This window comes from Rhea americana, unplaced genomic scaffold, assembly GCF_003343005.1.
Source record: "Rhea americana isolate MKP2758 unplaced genomic scaffold, rheAme1 scaffold_108, whole genome shotgun sequence".
Taxonomy (NCBI): domain Eukaryota; kingdom Metazoa; phylum Chordata; class Aves; order Rheiformes; family Rheidae; genus Rhea; species Rhea americana.
Window position 1 is genome coordinate 2,238,610 of NW_028185128.1, and position 11,733 is coordinate 2,250,342.

The following is an 11,733-nucleotide window of genomic DNA, read 5'->3' on the forward strand; positions in this document are numbered from 1 at the left end:
CTTTCCTCATATGGGAGATTCTCCAGTCCCTTAATCATCTTAGGAGCCTTTCACTGGACTCACTTCAGTAGATGCATGTTTCTCTTGCAGTGGGGAGCCCAGAACTGGACACAGTACTCCAGATGCAGTCTCACCAGGGCAGAGCAGAGGGGCAGGATTAACTCCCTCAACCTGCTGGCAATGTTCTACCTAATGCAGCCGAGGATACCATTAGCCTTCTTGGCCACAAGGGCACATCGGTGGCTCAGTCAACTTGGTGTCTACCAAGACCCCCAGGTCCTTCTCCACAGAGCTGCCTTCCAGCAGGACAGCCCCCTATTTCTCACTAACATTGTTCTTTTTTCATTTTTCTTCGTTGTTCTGGTTTTATATCATGCCTCCTTGGTGTTTACATCCTTCAGTATTAGTAACTGTTTATTATGTGTCTTTCAGAATTTCTCAGCTGTTCCTGGATAATCTCTTTTTTTTTTTTGGCAGTCCCTCCATTTTTCTCTGCTACATTATCATTCTCTGAGCTCCCTGCAGTAGATTAAAAGTGATATTATTCTTTCCTCTGGTTTCTTTATTCATTGTAATGGTAACAAGAAACAGAATTGCTGTAATGGACTCATCTAGTTCAGGATCCATCACTGGCAGCTGTTATTTTCGAGTGTCTGCACTAATTATAATCTGGTGTATTTGATAAGAAGTCAGATTTGCCTGGGATTGCATGCCACCAGTGTTGAAATTAAACTCAGGACTCTGAAGTTCTGGGTATCGCCATTACCTCTAGATAGCTGTCATGTAAGAGAATTGTATCTTACAGTTAAGAGACAGGACATTATTGTGTGCCAATATGCTGGAGTTTTCTTGCTGATCTCTGGAGTTAGTAGTTCTCTGTCATGAAACACAATCATTTATGTCCTTAGTAAAACAAAGCAAGCATTGCTAGTGAGCATAGTGTGACAGTTCTCATTGTGCACAGAAATGTCTAATCTTTGTCTCCATCTTGTTAAATCTTGCGCCTTATTTTGTWAATGTGAATAACTGAGAAGAGTTAACTTCTTTTACACAGTACATTCTAGCAATAAGAAGATTAAAAAGTGGGTTTTATAGTATTTCAGGCATACAAATTACCGCCTACTATGGGGCAAATTGCCCTTACCTTTTCATCGACTTTATTTTTTTAATACACTTCCCAATTGGTGACTCCACTAGGTCTCCTCTGCAGTTTCTCTTTTACTTTGGCAAACATTYATCTACACAAGTTGATCAACTGCACAGTGTGGCCGTATGGCGCTGCCTTCCTCCTCCTGCCGGAGCGCAGGAGCCTGCCCCAGCCCCAGGGCTCTTCAGAGCAGTACCAGGGCCGGGACCGTCAGGAGGGCAGTACATGGGCCAAGCGCAATGGTGTGTCATCCGTTCTCCCAAAACTGTCCTTTCCCAGATACCCTGCATAARCCTTGCTAAAAATGTCAAGAAAATCTGACTCTCACTATGCCTGAGAATTTTCTACTGTACTGGAGTTGAATATTTGGGGGAGGGGGAATAGAGTGGATCTAGTGTAGCTATCAGTCTTATTTTAACACTTCACTGATTTGAGTGGCATATCAAACAGAGGCCCTTAGTGATTCGTACGTCACATCTAACCACAGTGACATACATATATTTCCATTTAAATCTGTGGAGAAGTAGGTATGCGCTGTAGCTCAGCTGCATATGATTGAAATGTGGGGCCTCCCTGTGTAGTTCCAGGAAATGAGTTTACTATATCTTTGACAACTATCATGTTCACACAGTCTTAGAGCAGCAGACCTTGATGTAGGATTTTTCCACTGTGAGTGTTAGCCTGGCTAGCCCACAGTTACACTTGCTTGCAGCATTCCCGTGCTGGCTCAGCCTCAGCTACATCTCCCTACCTGATCKCTGAGGACTCTCAACTCCTTGCAACTTTGTTCAGTATTGAGGACTACTCAGGAGTCAGCCTTTGCATCTGTTTGCATCAGCTGAAACATTAGATCACTGGCGAGAGCATAACTCATAAATTCTCTTTTGAGGTAGAGAATGCCTTTAGGATCATTTTGTCTAAATATGGCAATCCAAGTTTTTTCAAGCCACAAAATATAAAAAAACACTGTTCCCTATGGTTTAGATTTCTGCTGCCTTACTGTGGTAAGTAAGGCAAATTTCTTAATTCCAAAAAAAAGGGGGGGGGGGAAGTAATGGTAACTATTCATCACCTGGTAACCCAAAAGAATTTAGTTTTCTTCCTCCATGTCTACATACCAGTTTAGTCTTCACCATGTAAATTCAAGGCATGAGCAGGCTATGCTGGGAGGTTTGGTTACTGTACAGTAAATTCTTTTTAATAATTTAAAAGAATGCCAAAGCAAACACAGTTTAAAAAAATAACCCCAAAAAGTAAATGGTGCAGTTTGTTGCCCTCCATATGGTTAGCTGTCTCAAAGGTCATAAAATGAGGTCCTTTGGTGGGACAGCTGGGTTTATATACCATATGCAGATTGTTATGTTGGCTTAAAGCCAGATCTACATAATTTTTCCATTTTGCTTATATGTTGAGGAGAGGTGGTTAAGGTGACTTCAAGGGGCTGTTCTGTGATTTCATTCATATTTGTATTAAAAGACCTTTTAAGAGAATTTAAGATTAGAAACCAATCTAAATAAAATTCAAGTGCAAAAAAGTCAAGTTCACTTGTTTTATCAAAATCCAAGACTGAAGCCCGGCACTGCCTTGACTTGCACCATGTGACAAACAGTGTCCCATAGCTATGTATACTCTGCAGTTGGTAATAGTTATACTGAGAGGCAAACCAACAGAAGCCATAAAATCTGCAACACTCTTTAATTTTCCAAAGTATCCATAATGGACTAGAAGTTACCATCCTTGTGGGACAGCTCACTGGAGGGAGGAAAAAAAGAGCCTCCACTGATTAAAACAAAAAATATCACTTCCTCGAGTTTCTTTTGTCTGATGTGCTGACAAGGGAAAGAGAGTTGTGGCCTTTCAAAGCAAGAGTATGGGAGTGTGTATCTATGTGTCTGTATCTATGTGTACATATGTATAAATACATACACATAGGTATGCACGTGTGCATAAAGCAAAACGTAATTGCATGCATCTTGGAATCCTCTATTTCAGGACTACTGAAATTGCAAACCCCGGTCAAATYGAGACCACAAGTAAATTTTCCTGCTTTCCTGCTCTTCTCCTGCAGTGCCTGCCCCATGAGGGTGGCAGGTGGCACCTGGCAGGTTTGGCAGAGTTGGTGCTGGTGGACCTTTTCCTGCCTCGCATACCAACAGTAAATTATTCTTTAACTTGTCCTGCCCCATTCCGATCACCCCCGCCAAGAAAACAGTCTAGCCTTTTCACCTTGTCATCATTGGCAGCACTCCTGAGCTGAACACAAGTGCCTCTCTCTGCTGGAAGGAGCAGCCACCAAAGGAAGCTGGTGCTGTAAGAAGTGGCTTTTCCCAGTTAGAATCCTGGTGGGACCATATAAATAAAGAGCTTTTTCCAGCTATATAAATGCAGTTTTCTTCTGTAACAGAAATAACCTATGTAAAATAAAATGAAGTTGGCAACCAGTACAAAGGCTTAAGCTTAATAAATAAAATATTTAGTAGCATATATTTGCTGCTGAGTTTGTAAAGAAAACCAGACTGCAAAGCTAGTGGAAGCTACCAGCTAAGCACCAGAAAGAAGAATTTCTTGAAGTGCTAAATCATCATGAGACAGTTCTTTCCTTCTTACCTAAGGACAGATATTCTTCCTTGAGTTTATTCATCTAATAGCTATCAATAAGAACTTGAACAACTAAATGAGAACTTATAAAGACAAGATTGTTTGTTTTCCTAATCCAGTCTATATGTAAACATGATATAGAAGGGAGTAAGCTCTTCTCTCTTGAAGGGATCCATTGGCCAAAAACATTTCACCCCATTAACTAGCTAYAGATAGTGCTTTCTGTGCTAGTTTTTAGTTTAAACTTTTGTATATATGAATCAAGTTCCACTTCTATCTAAATAAAACTACACAAATTGATAAAATGTAGGCAATCATTAAGTATAAAGCAGGTATCATCATTTCTAAAGGAATAAAAGTATGAAAACTGTAAGAACTCTATATATTGTAAAGTTGTTTACTTAGATATGTGATTAGAGATTTCTTAACCAGTGTAAAGCTGGTTATGAAGCTTGGCATAAAAGCTCCACTTAATTACCAAATAGTATGTTTTAATTGTTGCCAACTAGTGGAAACCATTTTTCCATTACAGAAGAAATTAAGAATACAAATGCATAATAAACAAAGATTTAAAGCCTAAAGTCACTTTCTGTGATTTTGAATGGCACTGAGATTGGTAAGCTAGTTAACCTSTTCTCTCTTTATATTGTCACTTTTCCACATTTCAAAGCACTTTACTGTAAAAGGTAACCAGAAATGAGAGGGAAAATACCTCGTTTAGATGCTGCTTTTCTTGTGCAGCAGATGTGTGTCACACAATGAAGTTAAATAATGCGAGAATGTCCAGCCCAGTAGCACTTGCTGTCTTGTGTTGCATTATTAAAATGAACAGCTCTCAGTTGTTTTCATTCAATGGCTTTACTTTGAAGTAGAGCCATGTCTGCTGTGTATATTTGTATGTATGTAGATGCACTAAACTATATGAACATAAATCATTTAAAATGTGAATTTTCTCATGTTCACATAACTGTGCTCTACCTTTCAACTGTATTTTTCAAGGCTTAAAATCTTGTGTAAATATACGTTTTTGTTTAAAGAACATTGCTGTTATGTTCGCTAGGTGGTCTTACCTTTTGTTACTTCTTGAAATAAGTGAAATTTGCCTTTGGTTGAAAATCTTACCTTCCTTAAAAAGTTTTCTTGATTGTTTCTTTTGAATGAATGTACAGCTTGTGGCATCYCCAAAACAACTCACTCCTCCTACTAGGAGCCATTGATCAATCCTTTAAACTTGTGTGTAAGCAACTGTGAAAACTTGCAGAGCTGCTGAGCATGTGTTTAGCTTTGCTTGCAAGTGCTCTGAAGACCCCGGTTCAGACTGAGCCTGTGAGCAAAACTCTGCTCATGTCAAAATACAATTTCAGTTCGGGGACTTTCTCTAGAAGTGACAGTGGTTGCTAGTAATAGGACACCGGTGCCCTAGAAGTGGCTTTGCGGGGGTGTTGAGCTGTCCATGGTAGGCTGCGTCATGCCTACAGGTGTGCCGCTGGTCAGTCGTGAACGCTTTGCCAGAGGGTGRCAGCTACCAATGTATTTTCTTCCTTCTTTTCAAAACTGATCAGCATAGCAGAATCCATATTGAAATGTTCTTTGTTGACTGCTTTCTTCTTGTAAGTTCTTTCTTTGCCATGCTTTGAGGCCAGACCCTTTTGCATTCCTCCGAACTTGCAGTGAGAACTGTTATTACAATAAGAAGTAGGCTTCTGTGTCAAAATCCAGCTTTTCTTCACTACAATAGTTAATCTATATAACCATGTAGAATATGGGATTTCTAACTGGCATTTGGAGCAGCACAGAGGATATAAATATCAAGGAAGGAATGAGTAGCAGAAGCCAAGTAACTTCCTGGAACAAAAAGGCAGTTCTCTTGCAAACCTTGCTATCATAGCCAGAAGTGAGGAAGTGACCTAAGGATTGAAAAAATATAAATGAATCTCTTGATTTTTAGAATCGTGGAAAACAGCCTTAAGATGTTCCCTCAGGAACTATATATATATATATATATATGTATATGTATCCCATTTTTTGCAGATTTTTTTTGTAATCTGGTCTTTAAAGCCTCCAGAGGTAGAGGTTTCATAACACCTGTACTCTACTGCACTGCTTAATGCTCCTTGCCATTAAAAACATTTTTAGCTGATGTCTAATTGGCATCTCCTTCCTTCCATGCAAGCCCATTACTCCTGCCTTATCTGGACATAGTGTATTCTAAAGATGTGATAATTTCCATGTGGGTCACTTTCTGTCAGAGTTAGCATATGAGGCCTACTGGATTGCAGCAATGAGGTTTCAGAAAGCCTGATTAATTATAGGGGCTACCTCTTCATCAATTTAAAAGTCATCTCCACTTCTCTTGAAGAAAGATATAGGTGTTTGGGAGAAAACAGTGATTTTACAGGTCAGTACTTCCAAGTTAAGTGATTTATGATCAATAATGTTTAAAAAACTTACTGTTCTCTTCTCAAAATTGACTTTCAGTTACTTCTCTATCTTGGAGAAGAAAATTCTTGGGATGTTCCAATAGCCTGTTGCCATTGGAAAAAAAAACAGAAAAATGATTGCTTAAAGTGTTGAATGAGCATGGCACAGAACATCTATTCTATTTGTTTAGATTTGAACAATGAGAAAGCACCACTGAGACAGCATTTGATTGTAATTGATTAGCTCAGCTCAGCTGTGTGTTGGATGAATGCTTTCCATACATCAGTCAAAATTTGCCAAGCTAGGCAAAATTATATGTTTCTCTATATATAGTTTATGCTCATAGTTGGAGTGACCTAATTTGCATTAGATAGCCCTTGCCAGTTAAGAACCCGAGTTGACTGTGTGCAATGCCGAATGTTGTGAACTAGCCATATTTAAATATACAAGTCTAACTTCAAACATCTATAATTTTTCATCTCTCATGAAAAATAAATAAATTATTAAGGAGGCAAATGAAGCTTATTTTTTTATGAGTAATATAGTAGGGTCATGCCTTAATTTAAAAAAAAAAAAGAGAATGAGAGAGAGATATTTAGGTATGGTCTCTTTATTCAATGCCTGCCATGTTTTTGKTTTTTTTTACAGAACATAGGAAACTTGGCAATTTGACTGTGACAGTGAAAAAGACCGTCCCATCTCCAGAAGCCATACAGATCCTCTACCAACGCATGAGATACGAATACGAGTTCTATTACTATGTCAAAGAACAGTTTCACCTGCTAAAGCGCAAGTTTGGACTCAAGTCTCATATCAGGAAACCACGTCCCAGACCCGAGTTCTTCATTCCTTCTCCCCTGGAAACAGAAGAACCAATAGACGATGAGGAAGAAGATGATGAAAAATGGCTAGAGGATATCTATAAAAGGTGATGAAAGCAAGAGCCATCCTTCTCTCCTAGTGACCCCTTCAGCTTTCTTAAGATTTTTTTAATTATTATTAAAAGTAATTCTTTAAGGAACTGAGTTAATGAGCAGCAGCATTTAAAACAGAATAAAAGAGAACATTCCCGAGTGTTGGGGAAATTGGAAGATACCTGGTTTGACGGGTTTAATTTTATTATACTGTCTTGGCTCCATAGAATCCTTGATGAAACATAGTTTAAGACAGAACTATCTACAGTCTCATCACAAAATAACTTTTGGAGTGCACAGCAGTCCTCTGGGCATCTGCAGAACATAAAAGAATAGATTAGGCAGTATTGCAAAGTAAGTTTACAGACTTCTCATCTCTCACTTTCTCTAGAAACAAGTCTTCATTGCATAATGCTGCAGCATTAACAACCAGAAATGAGAAGTTAGTGAGCCACTTGGGAAAAGTGCCTATTTCTGATCAGACAAAGCTAGTGTTTCAGTGGTACAGCCAGAACCATTGTTACTGTCTGCACATCAAAGGAAAACAGACTCAAAAGTAGATTAGACTGTGGTTTCTGAATAACTATGTGTAGGAGGAGCAAGTGTACTGTTTTGGCAAATTAATATTAATTATTGGAAATACGGCAAGTTACAGGAACTAGATGTTTCTGGTGAACCCGTCTTGTTCATAGAGTGGAAAAAGTTACCAGGTCAATGACTGGCAAGAATGGATGAAAAGTCTGTAAGGCTGGGTTACATGATTTGTAGAGTTTTGTTTCTGCAGTTCAATGCATTTCTATTAGGCTGTAATGGAAGCGGTGCAGTATATGTCTTTTCAGGAAAATTATTTGTAGATCATTACTGTTACTATGGATCAGAAATTTGAAGAGATACGAAATGTCATTCACCTAAGAAATATAAATGGTATGGAACTCCTATTACCATGAGCAATATTTCTGTCATCTCAGAATTTAAATCTTCATGTCTGAAGCAGAGTGCAGCTGCCCCACCAATCCAAGAACCAGATGTCAACTTTTTAATATGACTATAAGAAAATAAATAATATGGAGATACACAACTTTTCTAGTTTAAATATTTCAGAATGATAAAACTAGGGGGGAAAAAGATCCATGCTCTGTAAAACCAAAGTCAATTCAATGACACGCTGTTAAGAGAGTCACTGTGAAAGGTTACCCATACTAATCACTACAAGTATTATCAGTAAACACTATAAAGTGGAATGGTAGAGGCTGGGAGGTGAAGTAGGAATAGCTCCAATATGTGACGTGCCGTTGTCTTTAAGGTAAGTATCCTTAGGGTTTCCTGTGACATGTRGGCTAGAGGGTTCTTCGGCGGTATGCCTGGATAGGTGATGCAGGATTGACAGATGTGCATGCAGGAACAGGCAGAGCTCCTTGGCTATTTGCTCCACAGTAGAACRGGAGAGACCTCAGGGTCTCGATGAAACCTTGGCTTCTTGGGCACTGTTGTTGCCCAGAAGGAGCTGAACGAGTAGTGGGGTAGTAGCAATAAATCCTGTCCTAGAGAACAGGAAAGAAGCATGGCAGCACCTTGTCAGGATGAATCCCAATAACACTTCTGSGATAATACAGCTGTATCTAACTCGAGTTTTTCTCAAACATCTACTAGGCAGTTTTTGCTTCTTATTATGTGGCCGCCTCAGCAGTGTGTTTGCTGTCTGCAAGATAATCCTTTGGTTTGAAATAACAAGCAAAAGTTATTTTGTGATGGATGAGGCATATAAACTTGGGCTAAGCTCAGATGAGCCTCTCAAGGGTTTTCTTTTCCATGAGCCTGCTGGTAGCTGATAGACATTATGGACCATCCTTATCACCAGTCAGTCTTAACTGTACTTACATGCAGAGGACTAAAATAAAGAAGTGTAATCATGCTAAGACAAGATGCTAATTTAAAGAAAATATTATAGAGAAGATTCTGCTTTCATTATTAACATCCCAGTTTCATGGTAACAATGCACTACCATGAGGGAACACATTAAAGAAAGCTGGAAATTGCACAGATAACAACTAACATATTAGCTAAAATATGAATCTGCTGCATTGTATATTTTAAGTGGTTTCTATGAAATTACATTGAAAGAGTAATGATTAGTTTACACACTGTGGAACTGTTATATTTTGGAAAGAAAGTTAATATTCTCACCTTTCAGAAAATTCTGTTAGAATCCTTTTTGCCAATGTTATAACAGAATAATCAGTCATTTAACACATTCACCCTTCCTGCAAGTTCCCTGCTGCTTTCTGTAAAGCCTATTTTTATCTGTTTATTTAAAGGTATCTTCAGCCATCACTACTTTATAACCTAAGTACAAAAACTGTTTAATGATTTACTCGCTAGGTTTTAATGTTGTTACATTTTTCAAACCAATCAACCCGGCCTCTCCTCCCTGAATGGTACTTCATGAATTTATTTGGCACACAGCTTCTAAGATTCCTGGTCTTACAGTCCATTTGTCTGTCATTAAATATATTATATTTTACTTAATTGTTAAAAGGTACGTTTTAAGCTGGTTAATCTTTGACTTATTTATTGAAACTTTTCAGCACATTCCAAATTCCAAGTTGCTCAGGAAGAAGTTGATTTAAATGATTTTATTTTGGTCTGATGAATATTTCTTATTCAAAAAAAAAATATTGTTTGTAAGCCTTTAGCCCACGACAGCTTTGTAGGAAGTGCCATGCATGTATTTGTAAATCTTTGTGGGAGAAAAAGGTGGGTGCTTGACATTTATGAAAAGAAGAAAACATATGTGTACATTAGCTTAGGTATAAATGAAAGCAACGTATGTTTAGGGATGAAATATTCTTTAACTTATTCTCTACCATCTCCTGAAATATAAACAAGCCATATGACTCTCTATTTTTCAGTCCAGTGATGTTAAAAATAAAACTTGTACATTTTTTCATAGCGCCATAGTCTACTTGCTTGCACTAGTTTTCTTGTCTGGGTATACTGACTATGGGAAATACTTTGTTTGGAATTGCATCTAGCAGAACAGTATTTTATACAACATAGTTCAAAAGTCATACTTTAGAAGTGAGATTTGGACAGRTTGTTCCCAGGTTGTTCTATGTCCTGAACTGTCTGGAGGTATAAGATTGAAGGCTGAATTACTTCATTCACCTGAGAAATGCAATAAGTACCCAGAAATACATTGGGTCATGTGCTTTATTGCTGCTAAGTAGAAAGAAATTTTGTGTAGAAGAGAAACAGCTTGATCCCCATACACTGCATTTTACTAGACTTGCTATTTGATAGCCAGGCTGAAAAGCTCCAATAGTCCAAAGCTATTTTATAATGTAAGAGAAACATCAGTGCTTTCACACTAAAGAGAAAATCAACCATTGTTATAATGCAGCATTCTGGAAAAAATAAATTTTAGTTTTAAGTTTCAAATGTCAGTGACAAATGGTGCATTTTTTTGTTCCTGTTTATTTTTTTTTCCACATCAATTATTCTGATGATACAAGACTGAGTCAGGGTTTCTAAAATGCACTTATAAGTAGAGAAGTAGTTCAGCAGAGCTCAAGGTATGTGAAATTAATGGTAGGTTTGAAGCATTTCAGTTTGTTTACAGTTCTTTATCATTGGACCTTTTCTGATGCGTTGTTTGACTTTTGTAGTATAGTATGGTATGCATTCTGTAAAAACACAGAACAAAATTACAGGTTTTAAACATTGGAGAGCAGATTTGTGGATTACAGCCATTGAATTGTTCCTCCTCTCGATATTTGATGTAATTAAAATATTTAAAGAAAGGGTGCATTTTTTGACTGACAAGAAGAAACACACCAGATGCCAATTTTGATCCTCTTATCAAATGAGAAAAAACATGGTCAAATTATTTTAGAAACCATCCTATTAGAAAGTAGAGGTCTGTAATTCCCAGTTAAGGATAATAGTGCTCTGATCTTTTCCTCCATTTGAAGAAAGGGAACATCTGTGATGATAGATCATAGCTTAAACCAACAGCAGCAACATCTTTGTGAGCTACAATACTGTAATACAATACCACCACATTCTTTTGTTTTATTTCTTTTTAAAGAATCAGCTTTTAATGCAAAAACTCCAGCAAGTATATAAAACATTGTTGATCAATCTGTTTGCATGAGCCAAAACCAAAGAAAAGAATTGAGCATTGTTACAGTCGAACCTCCATGAATAAACTCCATGTGAGAAACAAGAAAGATCTTACCAAGCCTTGAGAATGACTGTCTAGTGGTACTGGAACCAATGGGACCACTTCTGCTGCTATACTGTAGTGTCCCAAGAGAGCGTTTGTAAACGCAGGGTTTATTTAGGCACACAGACRTATGGTGTGAAGTGACCTTGAAGAGAATTCAGTGAGAAGCAGCCATGGGCTGGGGGGGGGGGTGGGACCTGCAAAGTATTGGAAGTGGGTGGGAGAGATCTTATTTTGAAGGTGAAAAGTTAGATTTCAGCTCCTAGCGTAAGCCACTAGATGCTGATGTCTCGCTTACAATTGGAAAATTGTCATATATTTTCTTCAGTTTGTCCAGAAATTGCACTGCATACCAAGCTGCAGCAGTGATGTGGTGAAGTGAATTTTGGTAGCTCAATTATCATCTTCTGAAAATAGGTCTGTGTAGC

The 11,733-nt window shown here is 38.0% G+C and overlaps 1 protein-coding gene across 1 annotated transcript in view; it reads left to right on the forward strand.

The window, feature by feature from the left end:
* UST (uronyl 2-sulfotransferase) overlaps positions 1-10,518 on the forward strand; it is a 175,305-nt gene extending 164,787 nt beyond the window's left edge. The window contains exon 8 of the mRNA XM_085310630.1: positions 6,815-10,518. Coding sequence (XP_085166756.1) covers positions 6,815-7,098 — 284 coding nt within the window. The 3' untranslated portion in view covers positions 7,099-10,518. The remainder of the gene's footprint in view (positions 1-6,814) is intronic.
* The last annotated feature ends 1,215 nt before the right edge of the window (positions 10,519-11,733 follow it).